At 57.0% G+C, this 21685-nt stretch overlaps 1 protein-coding gene across 1 annotated transcript in view; it reads left to right on the top strand.

Annotated features, from left to right (window-relative positions):
- Tmem132d (transmembrane protein 132D) overlaps positions 1-21685 on the top strand; it is a 348355-nt gene that overhangs the window by 315874 nt on the left and 10796 nt on the right. The window contains 1 exon segment of the mRNA XM_010604286.2: positions 19429-19634. Coding sequence (XP_010602588.1) covers positions 19429-19634 — 206 coding nt within the window.

Genomic DNA, 21685 nt, shown 5'->3' with positions numbered 1-21685 from the left:
CTCTCTCCCTCCCCCTCTCTCTCTCTCTCTCTCTCTCTCTCTCTCTCTCTCCATCTATAAACTGGGGCCCATTTTCCCCATGCTCTGAAGCCCCCGGGGGATATTGCAAAGCCCACACTACAGCTCTTGCAGGAGGGTTTGACCCAGAGCTAGGACAGCAAGGCAGGGCAGGGCTGCTCAGCTGAGGCAGGGTCCAGAGCGGCCATCTGTTTGCCCAGGGGAGGGACAGGGCCAGCCAGTGCTGCAGTGATCCGGACAAATGGGCATTGTCCTGTTTCATGGCCCGGCCTCTGCTGACTGATGGTTGTATATGAGGAAATCTATTTCTCAGCTTGTTTGGCTGTTTGTTTTCATTACCAGTTCAAAGATCAAAAAATTCTGGCCTGCTTTCTTGTAACACGTTCCTTCTCTTTTAGCCTGGAATCAAACAAATAGCACAAAATCAGCTTTTAGCTGAAGGTCAGAGGTTGTAAATTGGAGGTCACTGGGCCACAGCTCGATAATACACAGCGTGTCGGGCCTTCGAGGCTTCAGATAGAGGCCAGCATTAGAAACATGAGGCTGATCTGCTGGAATTCGCATAAAATGGGGTGAAGGCTCCCGAGGGAACAGCCAGCGCAGGCAGCCTCATAGTGCCCTCCATGCCAGGCAGGAGCCCCCGGTTCTGTCTTGCACATTTCTCTCACTTGCCCTCTGCAGTCATTGCGTTTGTGACTCCCAAATTAAATAAAAAATTTGAATAAAATTATATGGATGCTCTTAAATAGAAAGGAAATGTATTGGTATTCAGAACTCAGAATCACACAGCTCTGAAAATAACAGGACTGTTATCAAAATATCCTACTCTAGCATCAGAAACAAAGACAACACAAAACAAAGTCTAATTGTGACACCAGGCAAGGAATCCAGAATGAGCACAGCCACGAGAAGTAGGCATGCGGTGAAGGGCAGGCTTTGGTCGTGCTTCATCTGCAGGACCCCTGACGGCCGAGGCAATCGTGAGGGGTTCCCGCAGCAGGAAGGGGTGAGTGGGAATTTGCTTTGCAGCTGTCTTTGCAGTATCTCTGCAACTCAAGGTAAAGGAGATGATTAGCTCAAAATACATGCTTAAAAATTGTCTTTAAAAGAGCAGTGCCAAGTAAAATATCAGTAAAAACAGCTGCTGACCTCTCCCAGATCTCACCAACTCCAAGTTTTGTAAAGTGCCACATCTTATGGGTTGAATTATATCCCCCAAATTCAGATTTTATGGTCTGAATTCCTGGCACTTTGGGGTGTAAGCTTATTTGGAAATGGGTCATTGCAGAGGTGACCAGTGCGTTGACTGCTGGGGCAGTGGCTGCTGCCCCAGGGAGGAACCGGAGCAGCCTGGGGAGGCCAGGCGCAAACAGATGGGCCATCTCCTGGCCAAGCAGCACTGAGGGCTACTGTGGGCAGGAGAGGCCAGGCAGATGCTCCCTGTGCTGGGAGGGGCTCTGGCCGGGCCCCAGCTGTCTGCGGCAACAGAGCTCTGTGCCCCTGAGGTGTGTTGTGCAGCAACCCAGGCAGAGGAAGCACAAACAGCCACACACACTCAAGTCGGCAAGTGCAGATAAATCAGCCAACAGTGAAAGACAGGATGGGACCGGGGACAGATCTGCAAGTGGGAGGGAACAGAGGAAGGCAGGGAGAAGAAGGAAGTGCGAATACACACCAGCTTCACAAGGAAGCGGCTCCTGTGCTCCGTGTACATAGACTAATAAAAATTAAAACTATTTTTAAAAAAGCAGTGGAGCCTCTGCGCATGGCTCCTGCCTTGACCTCATCCTGTGGTCCATCCGGAGAGCGCGTGTGTCCTTGGAGAACCCGGACCTGCACAACTCCCCACGGATGTGAGCATCAGTCCTGGACAAGGGGCAAGGGAGAGAAACGAGGGGCTCTCAGTTCCGGCATCCGCACTGCAGGTGGAGACTGAGACACAGCTCCGGGCCCATCACAGGCCTCCCATCCAGGACTCTCCTGCCAAGCACGCGTCTCCACCCCACTTCCACTCCCCTGGCCTCCACACCGCCCCAGGATGATCTGCAGCCCAAAGGGCTTCTCAGAGGCAGCCCCAGAAGCAAAGGCTCAGGAAAGGACCCTGACTGGCCCAGGTGCCTGTGACCCCCTGGGACCTGGCACCGGCATCAGGCTAGGACTGGTCCGGCTGTGCTGCCACCTGCTCTGCGCTCGAGTTGAGGAAAGCGAGGCCACCGAGAGGGAAAGGCAGGGGCACCCTGCGGCCCGTCCAGTGCCCACAGTGCCCCAGAAGAAGACACCGGCCCACCCAGACACCATCCATCTCGGCAAGCGACCTGGACACACTGTCCTCTGGATGCTCTGGAGTTTTCATTAATAAACGGGAAGAGTACGATGAGTTGCCTTGCACGCGCTGGCCCGTGGCCTCTCTGAGCTAATGCGTCCTTGGAGCCGTGCCTGGCTGGGAGCAGGGCTCTAAATCATCTGCAGCCTTCCAGAGCAGGAGGAGCTCTTAAAAGTAGAAGGCGCTGGCATGAGGAGGAGGAGAACCGGCCCTGAGCGCAGAGCGAGTCACCCCTGGACCCTGCTCCGCACTGGCTCTGTCCCTGCATCTGAGGGAGAGGGACATCATCAGCGAGGGAGAGGAGTCACAGCCCCCGTGATGGCAGTGTTGGCCATCCCTGTTCTCAGAACTCTTTTCCTTGCAAGTGGCAAAGCCACCTCCAGCTGGTTGATATGTGGTGCACTGGTTCCTGTGGATTCCAGTGTCCAGGCCTGAGGACTGTCCCCGGGTCCGTCTCTGTCCAGCTCCAGGAGGCCCAGCTTGGGCTCCATCAGTGTGGTCACCCGAGGAGGGCATATGCTTATGCCAATGACCCATGGGACACCCAGGAGAAGAGTCCTGGCTGCTTGAGTTGTCACCTGCCCGTCCCCGAGCAGACAGGACAGTGCAAGGACTGAGGGAGTCTATTAGAGCCACCGGAGCCAGGTGCCCACACTGGGGCTCAGGGTCCACCTCACTCGCTTCTCCTAGGCCAAGTGAGGGGCAGCGGGGTGTCTGAAAGGGGAGTGGGGACAGATACTGGAGAGGACAGAGCCACTGATGTCCATGCCTTCATTATCTGACCAGCCAGCATGTGTCACCTCGGGTCCCACATGAGGCAGGTGCAGAACAGTGAGAGGTCTAACAGATCTAGTGGACAAGCAAGGGAGAGGGAACAGGGCAAAGGAAAGTGTCAGGTCAGGATGCAGTTTTCCTGACACGCTCCAGTTTTATCAGTGTATCGTAAATGGCAGGATTTCCTTCCTCAAGGCTCAGTAGTATTGCGTCATGTGTATAGCACACATTTTGCTATTTGTACACCCATCGGGAACATTTGTGGAAACAGGGAAGTGTGAAGTTTCAGTCATATGAGATGAACAAGCCCTGGAGATTTGCTGGACAGCAGCAAACCTGTAGTTAACAGTATGGCATGGTGCACTTAGAAAGTCCTTGAGCACAGTGCTCATGTTGGGTGTTTTTATCGCAGTGCAAAGTGGGAAAAAAAAAAAAAGATGCTGGTCTGAAGCTAGGCAGAAAGAGCAGGGAGCAAGGAGGAGACGTGGGCAGGCTGAGGACAGAGGAGGCTCCAGGCAGGCCCACCGTGCCCCGGGAGGAAGGCGTGGTCTCAGCATGAGGGGCCGGTGTGTCCTGGAGTGCAGGGTTGGCAGTGGTAGCGGCGCCTGTGCTCCTGCGGCCACCACAGCCCAGGACGGCAGAGCCAGAGAGAGGGTCCTGCCTTCCCTGCTGGTATCAGGTCGCACATTTCAGACGCTGCATGGTGGCACCTCACACCTGTGCGTTTTGAGATGACGCGGCAGCCAAGGCCACGTGATCAGCACAGCCAAGGCTCAGAGCCCTGGGAGAGCTCAAGTGCTGGGGGGACGGGGGTGCTGGTCAGGGCACTGCCTAGTTAGACTGGATGCTCTCTCTGCAAGGTGACTATGGAATTAAGATGCTCTCCCGGGCCCTCACAAAGCATCCCACCTGCCCTGGCTGCAGCCTCTGGAGGCCCTGTCCAAGCTCTGTGAGTGCGAGTGGCTGCTTTCAACTTGCTAGACATGTAATTGCTCGTAATTTGAATGCTTAGCTATTCCCCGAGACATTCCTATGTCTTCAAGTCAACAGCCTTCTGAGGCATTTAGAAATTTAAGATAGGTAGATAGACTAATGGATGACAGGTGATAGATAGGATTGATAATAGACAGGTAATAGGTGATAGGTAACAGATGACCAACAGGGAGATAATGCATAAGTTAAAAGATCATTAGATAACATATAGATAGCTAAAGGATGGGTAGATCATTACTGGCAAACATATCAAAAGGAATTTTTTTCTTTCAGAGCAGTTGATTGAACTGACTTTTCTTGCCTTTAAAATGCTTTTTTAATTATTTATTACAAATGAAATGACAGTGAGGCTCAGGATAGAACTCTGAGCTCAGTTCCTTTGTAAATAGGGGTAATTGCCAGCCGGTCAGCTCCACAGGCCTGATTTCCAGATTCGGAGGATTCCCCCAGCAAAGCTCACTGTTCGTGTCCTCCTTAAAAGTTCAGAAGATATTAAGAAAATATTTGCTTTTAATCTGGCATCTCCTTTGATGTCCCTGGAGCAGAGACAGCTGTGTTCCTGGTGGAAGTGGTCGGGTTGAGGTGTCTGGCAGGTTGCTGAGGCTGAACTTGGGAAAGCCAGAGCCCGTGGTGTTGCAGCAGGAACCACACTCCCTGCAGCCTGACCACCCCATTCGGGGGAGTTTTTCTCACATTTTCGCAACACATCCTGCATATGCTCAATTCTTACCGCCCATGGCCATGTGCATGTTTTTAGGGTGATTTCTTGTATGTGGGTGCTTTCCTCCAGCCACCAGCATCTTTACACCCCAGTGCCAGGAATATGCCCTGGAATCCAGAATGTTCTCTTCACTCGTACACACACACACTTGTGCACACATGCGAGAGAGACAGCTGTGTGTTTGCGTTTCAGGTGCACGAATCCACCGGCAGCACCTGCCAGGCTACAGACATCTTACCGCTGATGTTGAGCCCGGTCCAGCCAGAGCCCGTGCCTGTGTAAAGCTCCCTCCCTCCCAAGGGTTCAGTGGGTAGAGGACACGCATGTGGGCCACATGTGGGGTCCCAACATATCCTTGTAGCCTGCAGCTCGCTGTTCCTACTGACTCCTATAGGACGCCCGAGTTTGACTCGTAATCCATACCTGCTCACTCCTCTCCAAAGCATGGCAGCCCCCGCCCCAGCCCCGGCCCCGCCTTCCTCTGCTCCCCTCTTCTCCCCGACCTATGGGGCTTCTCCTCCCCGGGTATCAGCTCCAGGGAGTGGGTGCTTGTCTTGGCTGCTGTGGTCCAGGTTTCCGGAGGGTCTGGAAGGTGCTGGTGGCACGGGGTCCCCAGGGTTCTCCCAAGGGGAGCCCATTGGGCAGGACGTATATTAGGGAGCACACCTGACATCCAGTGCAGGGGGAGAGGGGAAGTTGAGGCAAGAGAGTTGCTGGGAGGGCTCTGCCAGGGGACACCAGGGGCTTCACTCTGGAGCTGCCTGAGCTGGGAGAGAGGCAGCCCCACTATGGGTCACTCATACAAGCGCCATGGGCGAGGCTGTCCCCAGAGGGACTTCCAGCCACATCCCTGAACCCAGGGTCTCCTCTTCCCCCCAGAGGGGCCAGGCACACACAGGCACAGTGACATTTCAGCAAGGCCGTGCCTGTCCCCACAGAGCCCTGCTTGTGAGGTCTCACGGAGGAAAGCAATTTGGAGGCACAGCTGGGTGAGTGCGCTGGGGAGAGGAGGCGAGCGTGCTTGTGCCTGTGTCACTCAGTCCCCGCACAGCAGCGGACGAGGCCCGCAGAGCCGAGACACCAAGGAGGAGGCATGGCCGGCAGTCCAGGGCCACTCACCCCGGCTTTGCTCGGGCATCCAGCTGCCCTGATCTGCCCAGCACTGGCCTGGCCTTAGCACCAGGAGCTCTGCACACCAGGAAAACTTTGCTGCCTAGACTTTCCCAGGACGGCCAGTCGTCATCCAGCAAGTCCCAGCTGCCCAGCTGTGCCGACCTCGGGCAGAAGCACAGGTGGGCCCTGGCCTGCCACGTCTGCACACAGCCACTGTGGTGGTGCCACAGCGAGGAAGGAGGCCAGAGGCATGCGGGACAGTGTTGCCCTGGTCAGCGTCCCCTCCCGGCCACACTCCATGCTCCGCCAGTCAAAAACCCACCGTGGCTGTGAGGAAATCACTCCCGTCTTTTGGCTTGGATTTGTTTGTGTGGCTTTTCCCTTTCATCCTGTCCAGAAACCTGAGTGAAAAATGGAGAAACGTCTTTGAAAATCGTCAGCGTGAGCAGTGCCAAGATCGGGTCCACACTGCCCTGTCAGCCTGCTGGCTCTCTGTGCATAGGATGGGGACTTCGGCCCTCTGAAAACCCTGCAGACCTGTGGGTGCCGGTGGCCACCAAGTTTGTCCACCACCCGCTGCGATTGAGCCCTGCGCTTGCTCGGATTCGGGGCCAGTGGGGCCTTTGGTGCCTGGCAGGATTTTGTTTATGCTCCCCTCTGCTGTGGCTGGGACCAGCGCAGCAGATACAAGGCAAAGATGGGTCCCAAGTGCCCCTCAGATGGGAGCGAGTAGACATGTCAGAGACCTAAGCAGGGAATGGACTCAGTACATTCGGTGTTGGGCTGGATACTCGGCGAGTCTGGCTGCAGTCCCTGGAGTGTGGCCCGGAAGGTGGCCATCTGTAGTCCTGAGCTCCAGAGCTCAGGTGTGAGGCCCATGCCAGGAACCTCAGCCTGGCCCAGATGTGCTGTGCCGCTCTGCTGGAAAGCAAGAGGCCAGGAGTCCTGAACATCTCGCTAGCGTGAACTCTGGGTTAGAGTCTAACTGATACCCGGTTTGCTGTGCTGCCGTAACTGAAGTCCACAGACTGGGCTGCTCCTTGCCTGTTGTTCTCGAGTGAAGCGACTGGAAGAACGCCACAGGAAGTAGGGTTTGTAACCATGAGCAGCTGGAGCTCTCTGCATCTGGGTGTCTGCAGGTACAGGGCTCGGCGTCTGTGCACTCACTGGACACCTGCCATGTGCAGCAGGGACTTTCAGAGAAGCACAAACACCAGGCCTCTCTGCAGAACAGCAGCTTGGCCCGGAAAGTGCTGTGCCGCTCAGAAAGGCAAGAGGAACAGAGATCTGCCTCGGGGCCCTGTGAACGTTGCTTTGGTGAATTAATCTCTGCCTGTCTCTGTTGCTCTCTGTCTCTGTTGCTCTCTGTCTCTGTTTCTCTCTGTCTCTGTTTCTGTCCTTTTCCCTCTCTCTCTCTTCCGGACTGATAGGCAGGCCCCCATTCCTTGGCACCAAATGGTTCCCTTGAATGATCACTCTGAAGCTAACACATTACTCAGTCTCTGCACATCTGCTCTCCCGGGAGCTGTGACCCCCCCACCTCAGGCACCCTGCGCCAGGGACAGACCTGCTAGCACCCCGGGGCTCTTCCTTCCACATAGGACTGAGCCCTCATTTGTGGCTGCCTAGGCACTGAACACAGAGAAAAGCTCTTTATGAACTTAAAAGCTGATCCAAGCCACCTACTGCCAGTTTACTTTGCTGCACTCTGCAGAGAGGAGCCAAGCCGGCCCCGAGTTAATCCCTGAGCTCACTTCCTGCCGTCAGTCCCTGCCAAGCGCGTGCACACAGCGATGTGACAACTCCTGCACCTTGGGGACCGGTGCAGTCTTGTTCTTCATTTCCCTCCATTCTGCTCCTGCAGCTGGCCTGGCATATTGGGGTCCGGAACGGGAGGTGGGGGCTGTGTGGTTACACGGGGACCACAGAGGCCCCCATGAGTGGCCCCTCCCTCCGGGGCATGTGACACTTGCCCGCTCCTCTGTGTGCTCAGCCAGGACCACGGAAGAGAGGAATTGAGGCGCGGTGAGGGAGACGACTCCGATGTCACCACGCTGCCATTATAGCTGGCTCCGCAGCGCCCCAAGGGGAGCCCAGGCGGGACACCCATCTGGGGCCAAAGTGGAAGTGCAGAGAGGTGTCCTGTAACGGCAGGGGTGTGGCTTCCCCATGCTTTGCTTAGGTTAATTTGAAGGACGTGGTCTTCAAGGGATACGTGGAGCAGCAGTAACGGAAAGCCAACCAGGAAAAGTGAAGGCAGAGAAGCCCAGCCCGGAGGGTCACCCAGCTCGGCATGGCCTGCGCCCCTCAGGTCCTGCTTCCTCCCCTCAGGCGAGGGCCGGCTGCCCAGCAAGCTGCCTGGAAGCAGAGAATGGGCTTCGCCAGGCCCGAGCCTGCGGATGCCGGATCCCAGCTTCCCAGTCCCGTCCCAACACCGTGAGAACCGAGTCTCAGCACCTGCAGCCGGGAGACAGATTCTCTGGGAGCCGGAAGTGGGGACTGGGTCTCACCCACAGTCCCCAAATACCAGAGTCCCTGGACCGGAGAGTGTAGCTCAGGGTGTAAGAAAGGCACGTTTTGTCTTAGGATTATGCAAAAACAGATCTTATCAGCATTTGCCCCACTAACTGTCTCGCTCCTTTGCGCTGCAGTTCTGATAGGGACGAAGGTACGTGAGCACCTCTACATCAGGGCTGAGGGACAGCAGTGCCCAGCAGGCCAGGTCAGTGACCACCAGGAATTCAAGGCAAAGCCTCTGTGTGAGGCCTGGTGATGCCCAGAATCGGCCACGCCAACTGAATCCGAGGGCAACCCCAGAAACACCACCACCGCACTGGCAGCCACGTTCCTGAGCTGAAACTGCCCTGAATTACCGGTGTGAGGAGTGAATTCTGATCTATGGGGTTGGAAATGAGTGAAGGTACCTCCTGATTTCTCACTATCAAGCAGCTACCTAATCACCTTGGTGTCCTCCGGAGCAGACACATCAGGTGCTGAGGGATGGGCCACGCTAGGCTGTGCCCAGGCTTCCCGATGGCCGGGGCTCCTTCTGGGTCCATATGCCTCGTGCTGTGCCCATGATCTCCCTCTTTGCTATAAAGAGTCGTTCTGGGATTTGGCTTGACCGCCCATCATGTTCATAGCACAGCTCCATGCTTCCTATTTTCCCACCGTCTTCCTCCCTCCATCTCTCGGCCCCCCTCCCATGTGCAAAAGGTCGACCTCTCTGTACCTCCGGTGCTGCAGGCAACTTCTGGTTCACAGCCAGTTTCCAGCTGGGTGTGAGGCTGTGCTGGCTGAATTGTGCAGTTCTGTGTGTGTGTGCACATGTATGTGGGCTTGCTGTGCCCAGGGATGTGTGCAGTTAGGGCTTGCCAATCATAAATTATAGCAGTAACGTTTTTAAAAAAATTTGAAAGGAAGGAGGGAGGGAGGAAGGGAGGGGAAGGAGGACGGCCCTCCCCCTGGCCGTCCCGCTCTCCCCTGAGGCCTGGCCAGCAGCCCCGCCGCCCCCTCTGTCCCACAGAGGCAGCTGTGGTCCTCGTTAGTCACCAGGTGGCACAGAAGTGTTGGCTTCTCTGTGCAGGGTCGGGCAACATGGGAAGACAGCATGCGGGCAGTGGGCAGCACCGTGGAGAGCGGCCGGCAGGTGGCCCAGCACTGTGGGCTCCTGTGTGGTGCCACTGTCCCTCTGGGCTCTGTCCTGCAAGGCCATGAGGTGCCTGCTCGATGCTCTATCACCAGGCCACATCCACAGCGGGCACCACTGGTGCCACTGCTCCACCATGGGGCCTGAGTCCCTGGCCCAGACTCCCGCAGAGCCCTCAGCCTGTACTCCCCAAGGTCAGGCAGCAGGGCTGTGGCGGGAGGAAGCGGGTTCACTCGGTGCTCCAGAGATGGCAGGCACAGCCAATGCCAGCCTCACCCGGGTCCCCGAAGTGGTACCCCCGGGCTGGCAGCCCTGTGCCTCTGCATCCCCAGGCAGAGGGGAGCCCAGGCAAGTGGGGACATCAGGGCCAGGGACAGCGGGGCCCACGTGGTCAGGTCAGGGTCAGGACACCTGACGTGGCTGCGGCCCCTGGCCCCGAGCTTCTCATGACCCCAGCAGCATCTGAGCAGCTGCACCCTGTTTAGAGGGAGTCATGCCCACTGTCTGCTCGCTGAGCATGGCTGTCAAAGCAGGACTTGGGTTCTCACTCTCGGTGGTACAGAAGTGCAGGTTGCCAAAGAGAAAGCTGAACGAAGCTATTATTTTGGAGGAAAAAGCATAGAACATCAGAAGCTCATTAAGAAAAGGAAAAGGGCGGCGGTACTAAAATCACTACACCTGCAGAGCTGTCAGGAGACAGGGCCTGGGGACCGGCAGAGGGGAGCTGGGCTCGGGAGCGGAGCAGACCCCTGTTCCACTGCAGCCCTCCTTTCTGTGTACTTCAGCTCCTGTAGTTGCCAGCCAGCATCAACTTCATGTTTTTATAATAAAAAATAATTCCCAGTTGGAAAGGAACATCCCCAGCAAGGCCTTCCGACTTCAGAGCCATGCAGAGCTTTGTGAGGTGCAAATGGTGACCCTAAAGGAAATGGCACTCGGCTCTGAGTGAGCCACACAGAGCTGTGGCTGGATGGCGTCCACCACTGGACCAAGCAGGACACAGATGCAGGGCCGGCCGGAGCCAGGGCTGCTTGATACCCTCTGAGCCGTGCTTCGCCTCATAAAACAGCCGCGAGAGGAGGTGGTTGTGGGGTTGTGGACATTCAGCGGCTCAGCGCATGGGCAGCTCTTAGAGCAGACCCGCACAGCAGTGTGGGAACGTCACCGAGCCCACGTCCCTGCGGGGTCCCCACCTCACCCTGGGTGTCCTCCAGGTCCGCCATGGTCAGGCCATTCAGAAGGCCGTGACAATGCCTGCACCCCGCACCCCGGATCTGGCACCTGTGGCCCTGCCCTCCCCTGACCTCCAGTGTCCCCGATCTGGTGCCGTCGCTGAGGTCTGCCTTTCCCAAGAGGCCCCCAGCTGCAGCCATGCTCTGCCCTCCCCCGGGCCCACATCGGAGGTGCCCTGGGGTTGCTTCTGACATGGGAGACCCTGAATGAGGCAGCGGTGAGCCCTTGTTGCGCTGTTAGTGGCTGCTAGGGCCCGGCTCTTGGTGTCGGTGCTGAGGAGCAGGCCGGCCTCCCCAGGTGGAAGAGGAGGTTTCTCTGGTGAGAGGCAGCCAAGCCGCCTGCCAGAGCGGCTGCCCTCCCAGGAGAGCGGAGTGGCTGCTGCTCCCCATCTGGGACCAACGGCACAGGCCAAGCACTGGGCAACACCGCAGTGTGGCCGGGAGACCGGGGCTCCGGCTTCTTCTCCTCCCCTCCCCTCCCTGACCCCTCCACCCTTCCCCTCCCCTTTCCCCTCTCATTTCTTTTCTTTCTTTTATTCTTTCATCTTCCTCTCCTCTCCCTTCCATCCCTTCCCTCCTTCCAGTCTTCCCTCCTTTCCTTGCTTCCTTCCTTCATTTTGGGGGATACTGGGATGAAACCCAGAACCTCTCACACGTGAGGCAAGTGCCCACCTCTGATCCACCCCAGCCCTTTTAGTCCTGTGGGCAGCGTCTTCCCAAGCTGCCCGTGCCTCCCACCTCGCCTCGGCTTCCTGAGAAGCTGGGACTTCGGGTGCCCACCATCACTCCAGGCTCCAGTTTTCCCTCACCTTAGTTAACTGGGCAGCGGGGAGCCGAGTGATTGCCAAAGCGTGCGACTCCGTCTTGGCCCCAGCGGTGCATTCTGTTCACCTTTCCCCAGCCGGGCAGCCTCGCCAAAGGCACTGTCCTCAACCCTGACAGGACCCTCGCCAGAGCCATGATGGGGCTCTGAAGGGGACCAGGGACCTCTGGGATTGGAAGGGCTGGGAGCCCAGCGGGTCAGAGGTGGTCCGGGCAGTCCCTGGGCTCCGAGCAGCTCTGAGCCAGTGTGTGCCGGGAGGCTGGGCAGGAGGGAGCCTTCCCAACAGTGGTTCTCCTCCTCCTGGGAAGGTGAGGCAGATGGAGCCTCCCTCGGCAGGAAGCCGCCCTCCGTCAGTCCAGAGTGCAGTGACAGCCCCCTCAGCCTGTGCCCACCAGCGAGAGTGGGAGGCAGGGTTGGCTTCCTGTGGCTGCCCCGGACCGTCCGTGCTGTGCTCCACGCAGTGCCTCCTGCTCGTTGAAGGAACGGTTTGCACACAGCCCATTGTGGCCTCTGAAGGTGTTAGTGGACGGAACAGGGAGGCTCTCCTCCCCATCCGTCAGGGGTTGGCACCTCTGGCATGCAGGCCCGGGGGGCAGGAGGGCAGGAGGGGAGCCTGGCCCTGTCCGGAGAGGCTCCCCACCTCGTGGGTACGGCCAGGACGTCCCGCAGCACCCACAGGCGCCACTGCCTCCACTTCCTTGAGTCCCCAGGGCGCGACCAGCAGAGGGAACAAAGCAGAGAAGTGGGGAGCAGGAGCTGCAGGGGAGCCAAGGTCCCCGGAGCTGGAGGGGCAGGGACGACCCAGGAGTGAGGAGCGGCCTCCAGGCCCTCCAGGGACAGGGATGGCACTGTTTCCTCCGGGAGAGGGGCCCTGGTGACGCTTGCAGGGACAGCACAGAGCCCAGGAGCATGGGGAGGAGCCAGAGGGACACAGCTTCCCCAGGGCCCCACTGGGCTGGGCAGGAGAGTGTTCCATAGGGTCCGGAGGGCAGGGAGGGGGCACGGTGCCCACCCACGTGCCCGGTGTCTCCTTGTTGCAGAGCAGGTTCTGGGACCCCTGGCTTCTGTGCTGTGATCCCCAAGAAGCACAGGCTCCAATCCTGGGCCACGTGGCCGGATCTTCAGAAGTTCCAGGAACCACGAAGGAAATCGGACACTTGGGCCAGGCACACATTAACCCCACCTTGCCATTCACTCAAGCTCAGGAGGAGAAACAAACCCACATCTGTGGTTTCTGGGAGGCCTGTGGCCTTGTGCCCACAGTTAGTGACAGCACTTTTAGGGACACGGCTCAGAGGAGGAAGTTCCGGCACCCCACACCTCCACTGGTGACTGCAGGTTGTAGCACTGTTAGGATTTTTACAAGTTTCCAGGAGAGAACTGTTCACAGATCCCCAGCACCAGCACAGTGATAAATGCGTACGGAAATGCGAGTAATAATCACCCTGATTTTATCAGGCATGTTGTGCATGGGCATCGTGTTATCACACGGTGCCCCATTAGGATGTATAGTTATTAGTTGCCAATTAAAATGCAATTACTTTTACAAGGATCCTCTGGCTAATAAACACTATTCATCTTCAGAGAGGAAAAATAGCTGTTAAGAGAGAGTCAGCAGAGGGCAGAACAAAATTCAACAGCAACAGAAGAAAAGTCAGTTGATTATGAGATTGGAGAGTTTCCGGTTTCCCCTCTTTGTCTCTATTTTGGTGCAAGTGTGCACATGGGTGTGTGTGTGTGTGTGTGTGTGCATGTGTGTGCACATGTGCGTATGGGAGATAGTAATTGCAGGAAGCCTTGGGAGGCGGTTGGGCTCTGGACAACTTCCTGCTGGGGGCAGGGCCTGGTCGGAAGAGGCAGTCCCCTGGGGGTGAGTCCTGGAAGGTGCCTCTCCCTGCTTCCTGTCCGCCCTTCTGCCCTGCTGCCCTGCCTTGGAGCTGCGAGCTGTGGACAGAAACCTCTGCACACCATGAGATGGAATAACCCTCCCCTCCTTTAGGTTGCAGGTGTCAGGGATCGTGTCCCTGCCAGGAGAAGTAGCCAGGACAGTGCCCCAGCCACCCCTGGGTCCACTTTCATTCCATTCCACAGAGAGACACAGATAGGTAGAGATGGTAAGATGGAGACAGATCATTGCTTGCGTCAAATTCTATTGGTCAAGCTGGATGTGGTGATGCAAGCCACATGTAATCCCATCCCATCCAGAACTCTGGGAGGCTAAGTCAGCAGGCTCACAAGTTGGAGTCCAGCCTGGGAAATTTAGCAAGACCCTGCCTCAGAATGAAAAATAAAACAGGGCTGAGGGTGCAGATCAATGCAGAGGCCCTGCAATCACTTCTCAGTACCATGCGTAAAAAAGGAATTCAGTTAGTCAGGCAGGTCCCCACGGCCAGCTGAGTCACGGAGAGGGGACCCACCTCTTCAGTTGGGCTGTGGCAAGGTCACCTTGGAGAAGGGTTTGTAAGGACTTGGGACAGGTGGCTGGGACCATCTTTGGAAAACACCATCTGCCACATACTGCCACATGGTGTGCCTCCACATCCTCTCCCGAGAAGGAGATGGCATTGCTCCAGCCTCCTTGCTGTGAGAAGCAGGTGGGCACAGCAGGGATACTGGTGGCTTTGTGTATTCTGGGCCTCACTGCTCAGCACAGCCAGGGGGACAGGCATTGGGGCGCAAGGACATTCATCATGCGGCGTTTGAGGAAGCTGGCTGTGGGCACCTTCATGTCTGTGCTCTGCACCCTCCCTGTGGCTGGGACAGCAGACGACGTGAGCTTGGCGTGTGGGCTGCAGGGCTTTGGGAAAACATCGGGGAAACTCCACCTGGTACTTGTCCACTGAGGGCATCTCTGCTGGCCCTGTGCCAGAGTCTAGAGATGGTACTTTGTGTCATGAGTGCTACTGGGGTGCTGATGGCATCCAGGGAGAGCAGACCAGTGCTGCCCACTGTGCTGGAGCTGCCTCCGCTGGCATCTGCCCAGATATGTACGGCATGACCGAAAAATAAGGTGGATGGGTGTTTACACGTTAGAAACTTACTCCGGCAGAGACGCACTGCTGTGAATCCCCTCAGAGTCCTCCTTGCCGCTTCAGATACACTCTTCCCATCGCTCTCACCACTGCCTGCAGCAGCTTGGAGTCCTCTTTCCTGAGGGTCTGTAGTTGTGCTGTTGTGATTGCCTTGGGCCCTAAATTGACTCAAAGCATTTACTTTGGTCGTTTTGGCCTTGGGGCAGAGCCAGAAGTCGCAGGGCATCAGATCCAGTGAAGGAGGTGGGCGTGGCATAGTGTGTTTCTGGGCTGCCTCTCTGCGGATGGCACTCGGCGGCAGCGGCCACCGACTTTTTTGTGACTCCTGGAATAGACCCTCAGGAGAGAGGACTCCAGAGCTGCCACAGAAAGGGCCCAGAATGATGGGAGGAGCAATCTCACTGCGAAGGGGGGCTTTTGAGGCTGATAAATAGCAATGTGCCTCAGTAAGGAACTTTAATCATTTTCTGTATATTTTGATTACATCCTATAGATGAGGCTGAGGCCACAATTGTGCTGCCCAAGGAATGAGCCTTGGGGTTTGGTTGCCATGAAGGTGATTTCCCCTGGTGTGGGTGCCATTTAGTAACCGCCAGAGACACTGTGGCCTGTGACAGTCGCCTGGGGCACTCTGGAGAACAGAGTGAAGACAGCATTCCCTGAATGGCCTGGGCCCCATCAGGAAGGGCCTGAGAGCTCACAAAAAATAATAACTTCCAGGGCGGGGCCTCCACAGCTGTGATTTTAGAGGAAACAGCACACTGGTGTGGCCGACTCCAAAAGACACAGAAGGTCCCCACTCGTGGCAAACATAGGGCTGAGGGCGTGGCAGCCCCTCTGTTGAGCCGCTGCATGGTCCCCTGCTGCTCTCCTAGCACCTGCCAGCTGGGGGTGGATGCATCTGATGTCCCTTTGCTGTGGGTCTGAGCCACAGCCACAGTGAGTCCCAGCAGGGCCATGTGGCCTCTCGGGCCCTGCTCCCTTTGGCCCTCACCTGCTCCCCGCACACAGCCAGGGCTCTAAGCCTCCCCATGTCTCCCCAGCAAGTGTGAGAGCCAGCCCGCCCATGACTGGCTCCTCTGCGCCCGTCTGAGGCCCGGCCTGGAGGGCCTGGCTCCAAGCTGGACCTCCCCTCACTCAGTCCTCCCCTTGGAAAAGCACCTGAGGTACCACCAGGAGGCCAGCGCCCCTGTACCCTGACCCGGAAGGACTCCTTCGCCTGTCCAGCGGTAGGGCACTGGAACCCATCTTCCTCATCTGGAAAGTGGGCGTGACAGCGGCCAATCTAAGAGGCTGGTGGGAGGGTTCTGTGGAACAGGAGTTACCACTCCGTGTGCAGACATGCGCTGTTTGTTGCTCCCTTCTCCTCTGTCACCGAGATTGCTTTAGTCCAGGGCAGACTCGTCAGACAAAGCTGCCACAGCAAGGGCTATGGCTGTGGTCCAAGCACTCTGGAGGCTGAGGCAGAAGGATCACTGGGAGTCTGAAGCCAGCCAGGGCTACGTGGTGAGCTCAAGACCAGCCTGAGCTGTGCAACCAGACTCTGTCTGAAAGAGAACCAGCAAAATGTCCCATAGGCTTGCGAGGGTTTCCTAGGGGATGTTACTGCCAAGTTTGGGGGGAAATGAAATTTCAGTATCACTAGATTCAGCCCTTAGGGGAAAATGGGAAAGGGGAAAATATCAGAAGAACATAAAATTTGTCATGAATGTTGGTGATATTTAAATAAGATTTAAATTCATCCAGCTATTAACCAGAAAAGAGGGAGCTGGCATTAAATTCACATAAGTGCCGGATTATGCACAATGGAGTCAGAAATATTAACTCAGTCTCTCAGCTGGAACAGTGCAGCTGGCTGGGCATAGATTATGAAGGGGATGAAGAGTTGATAGATTATCCCTTCCAATGTCCGCACGGAAAGCAGTGGCTAATAACTTATCTCACTTGTACTGTTAGTCACCTTTAAACAAGACATAATGAGCAGTCTGCAACAGGTATTCCTATCCCTGTGCCACATGGAGGCAGCCCAGGGAGATACCAAGGCGGGGAGGGAAGGAGGAGAGAGTGGGGAGACCAAAGTGGTGCCTGAGTCTCCTGTGGCTGCTGTGGGCCAGGGTCACACCCTCTGCCCTGTGTCTGAGGGGCACTGCCAGGGCGCTCGGGATGCATGCAAAGCCTCGGGTTCCATGCACCTGGGAGTCCTTCCACATGAGGAAGCAGGAGGACCCAGGCTTCCGGCCTAACACCTTTGGGGCCACTCAGCAGGGTACAGCTGAGGCAGGGGCTCACCCTTGCTTATCTCTGCCCCATAGACCCAGCAAGAACGGCCCCTGGGGTCCTGCTGATGTGCAAGTTGGCAGTGAGGGTGGGACATTCACCCTACAGGGAGGAAGAGTCAGGAAGGTCTCAGCCCAAGGAAGCCCCACAGAGAGGCTCAGCAAGGAACTGTTAGCCACCAGCATGTGTGGCTTCTAAGCACTCGCTCCCCCAACCCTACAGCCCCAGTCCGCAGTTCTCTCAGCTTCTCCCACCTCGGGCCCCATGACATCGCCAAGCATCTTGGTTCAGTTCCAGATTCAGGGAAGGGAACCCAGAGCCCGGCTCAGGCTGGTGTCCGGTGTCCATCCCACCCGGTTCCTGGGGCTCCAGGGAGTCACTGAGAGCAAACCCTCCTGTGTGTGAGCGGCACTCAGTGCCCACTCCAGCCCACGTCTGCCACACAGGCCCAGCCATGCCCACTGGGGAGAGACTGGGCCACTGTAGCCACAGCTGAGCCCCAAGCGTCAGAGAAAGGTGTCTGTAGCCTCCTGGGCAGGGAATGTCTCACCTGGAAATGAGCCCAGCCAGAGGGTTGCAGCCCCACCCAACACATGGGCTGGCAGGGAGGAAGGACCAGAAATCACAGGCAGGAGACACAGCTCCGTACAGAGCCCAGCCTGTGCAAGGCAGCAGCAAGCCAGGGCTGAGGCCGGGGGCACCTGGGCTGGGCTGTTCCTTTTTAGTACTTGATCTACGCAGCAAACACACACAGTGTGTGTGTGTGTGTGTGTGTGTGTGTGTGTGTGTGTGTGTGTGTGCATGTGCGCGCACCTGGCCCAGGACCAGGGTCACAGCTCCAATCCCCAACATGGTCAGCCAGAGCTCGTCTTGAGGAGACCCCTACTGTCATCCAGACTGCTCCCCGCTCGGTGTCCACCTCGTCTTTTCCCATCTCGGGTCCCTACCTGGTCCATTACTGCAAGGAAGAAACAGGGAGTTTGGAGAAGGGAGACAGCAGACAGTGTGACACTCAGAAGCTCCCCAGGTCGCTGTGCCTGCCTTTCTTCCTCCCTCCCTTCTCTCTTTCTCACTCCCCGCTCCTTATTCTTCCCTCCCAGACGTCTCCCGGCTGTGCTGGCCCCAGAGTTAGAAATGAAGGACTGAAACAAAGCGTGTGGGATCAGGGGTGCAGCAGTGGGGCTGGGGGCTCGCGGCACTGGCACCTGTGCAGATGGCGGGTACCGAGGACACAGTCCTGCCTCACGAGTGGCTGTCCTGGGCCTGCCGTTTCCCCACAGGCTGTGCTGTGGTGCTCCTGATGGCACTTGCACAGCCCGCCCCTTCCTTCTGCTTCCCTTATGCTGCCCTCCCAGTGCCTAGGGTGTTTGCACCTGTGGAGGATGGGAGCCCAGAGCCTCTGGCAAGGTGGAGGCAGTGGTGTCTGGGCAGGAGGCCCTAATGTGTCTGGGCCCCACTCTGTGTCCATGAAATGCAGTCGCAGCTCCAGCTACTGACAGGGGACATGGGGCTTGTCATGTGTTCAGTAAGAGGGGCTCTCCTGTCTGCCCCTTTCCACTCAGCCACAGATCAGGGTAGGGTGGGGTGCAGTCTCAGTGAATCCCCACCCCCTGGCAGCTACGTAGACCATGTGTCCTCTCCAGCCCAGAGCTTGGCCTAGAGTCAGTGCAGGTGGGGGCAGGGCTGCCCTCTGGGACCCTGGGTCCGTGGCTCCCCAGATTCCTCCACCCTGAAGCTGACAGCACAGCCTCCTGTGAATGGCACAATCCCACTGCCCTCTCTGAGGACGGCTGGATCAGCACACACCAAATACTCTAGGACCATCTCCATCTCAGAATGCTTTGCCTAATCACTCCCAGCAGCCCCCATGAACATGACCTGGGTGCTCTGACAGGGGCCACACAAGGACACAGTGCTACTCTGCAGCTGGTCCCTCGGCATCACAGAGAGGGAAACCCGGTCACTCCTGATGGGCCCGCACGTCTCTCTGATGAGCCAGGCACCAAAGGGCAGACGCCTCGCAATCTCCCTGAGGTGGAGCCTAAATCATGGAAGCAGAGAGGGGAAGGTGTTGCCAGGGTGGGGCAGAAGCGTGGGGTGATGGTCAAAGACACAGGGTCCAGTTACGTCAGATGCATAAATCCCAGAGGCCTGCTGCACACCTCGGTGACTCCGGTTAATAGCGGCAGATTATGTGCTCGAAATTGGCCAGGAGAGTGGGTGAGGGTGAGGGGTGTGTGAACAAACTTGAATCTGGTGGTCATTCACCATGTGCATGAAGACATTATGTTGCACACTTTAAATATGTGAGATCTCATCTGCAGTTGCTTATGTGCCACTGCAGCTGGGTATAAAAGATCTTTGCCTCAGCCGGCTCTGTGATGTCTCAGACAGTATCTATTGTAGCGACATCTGCGGCTCTCAATGGGAATAACAGTGTCTCTCCCCTTCCCTGGGGTTCACTCCTTCACAGGTGTCCGACAGGTGTGACTATGTCTTTGTCAATGGGAAGGAAATGAAAGGCAAGGTGAATGTGGTGGTCACCTTCTCCTACCAGCACCTGGTCAGCCCCCTGGAGATGACTGTCTGGGCGCCCCGGCTCCCGCTGCAGATTGAGGTCTCGGACACAGAGCTCAACCAGATCAAGGGCTGGAGAGTCCCCATTGTCTCCAACAAAAGGTATGTCTGTACACAGGGGTACAGTCACAGGGGCAGGGTAGGTGCACTAGGACTCGGAGGGCCAGGACAGCCTCGCTCAGCCCAGCTGGGACAGAACCAAGGACCCAGGGGATGTCTTCAGCACGGGTGGTCCCTCCACCCCTCGGCTCTGGGGACTTTCCTCACCCACTCCCAAGCTTCCATCCTTTCTTCTCCACAGCTCCTGCCCAGTGTGTGCTCCCAATGGTACAGAGACCCCAAGTTAAGTCTTACTTGCTGGGCTGCGCCCACCCCTACCTAATACCATGGCCCTGCAGCCGCAGTGCCCTCAGGATCATCTAGACCTTGGCTCAGGGCCCAGCTGGAGCCAGAGGAGCGGTGGGGGGAGATTGCTTGCTGGGAGGAGCAAGGGACAGATGTTCCTTTGAGGACATGAAGATGAAGCATAGCCTGACATGAAGCCTGACAGCATAGCCTCTCCATGCTCCTGGTCCAGGGCCCTTACCTCTTGGCTCTGGTGAAATCAAATTTAAATCATCATCATCATCATCATCATCATCCTACTCCTCTCCTCCTCCTCCTCCTCCTCCTCCTTCTCCTCCTTGTCCTCTTCTTCCTTCTTCACAAGGCCACTCACTGAACTCACTGTACAGTTCAGGCTGGACTCAAACTTTCAGTGACCCTCCTGCTGCATGCACCACCAAGCCCAATAAAGTTGAGCTCAGTCTCAGATGAGGTCAGGGAGAGCTGAAGGTGGCCAGTCAGTTGCTAGCAAGGAAGTCACAGGAGCTCAGCCTCTCCACCACGATTGTCACCTCAGGGAAACCAGGTGTACAGGTCCGCGCCAGAAGGACAGTGCAAATGTGCAAAGCCGCACGAGCTGAGCAGACATAGAAAGAGGCCCACAAGCTGCAGACTTGGCCCAGGATGGGACCTGGACAGTGTCCCTTCTGTCCTGTGACTGCTGGAAGGGGTGGCCGGAGGAGAGGCTTGGGTCACTGGACAGAGCATCACGGCAGTGTCTCTGGAGCACAGTTTCCCATGTCCAGCAGCAAAGGCGAGGCTGGGTGTGAATCAGTGCTGCAGAGGGGAGGCTTCAGGGAGACAGGGAGACCGGATGGCCTCGGCCAGGTGTTGCCCTAGCTGCCTGTGCAGACACGCCACGAGCTCATCAGAGGTGGCAGTGCCAAGGCTGCTGCCCCCAGGCACAGATGCAGAGGGAGCAGCTGGCACTGTCACCTCTACAGTGACTTAGCTTCTCGGGCTCAGGCCCCACCTCCTGGGGGTGCTATTTCCCAGGCTCTGCCTCTGCCTGACCTTATCGTGCCAGTCACGAGTGCTGGGTGGCTCAGTGGCTTACCCTGGAAGTTAGAAATTGTCCGAAGCTGGGCATTGTGGTACACACCATAGTCCCAGCACTCTGGGAGGCTGAAGCAGGACTGCAAATTAGTCCAGCCTGGACAACATAGTGACTTAGTGAGATCCGGTCTCTAAATTACATAAAAAGGGCTAGGGATGTAGCTCAGTGAAAAAGTCCTAAATTTGTTCCCCAGTACCTCAGAAATTATCCAAAGATGTGGTACGGTGCAGGATGGTGGTGGTGAACCTACGGCACGTGGGTCGCGGTGCCCCACGATGCAGGACGTTCAGTTTTAACCGCAGTGTTCGCACTTTCTGCTGTTCATGTGAGTTTCGGGGTGCAGCTCAGGCACTCAGTCTCACATTGCCACACAGCTCCACGAGTGGCAAAGTGGGCACAGGCTGGCAGGTGCCATGGCAGGGGCTCGGCAGGTTGCTATCCACCTGTTTGCGGAGTGGTTGGCGGGGAGGAGCCACACTAGGTGTCCAGTTCCCAGCCACACAAGTGTCCCCAAGCACAGTGCAGGACACTCGCCTTACGAGGATGAGCTGGGGGACAGCCTGGGAGAGAACAAGGAGTTATAAGTTAGAACAAGCAACTCTGATACCAGTCTTCTGTTCGGTTTGGTTATGTTTTTTGAGACAGGGGTTTGCTATGTAGCCCAGGCTGGCCTCAAACTTGTAGCCATCCTCCTGCCTCAGCCTCCTAGTGC

This window comes from Fukomys damarensis, unplaced genomic scaffold (genome assembly GCF_012274545.1).
Source record: "Fukomys damarensis isolate Sample0158 unplaced genomic scaffold, DMR_v1.0_HiC HiC_scaffold_12, whole genome shotgun sequence".
Taxonomy (NCBI): domain Eukaryota; kingdom Metazoa; phylum Chordata; class Mammalia; order Rodentia; family Bathyergidae; genus Fukomys; species Fukomys damarensis.
The sequence above is the reverse complement of the archived record's forward strand: the minus strand, read 5'-3'. Positions and strand labels throughout refer to the sequence as shown.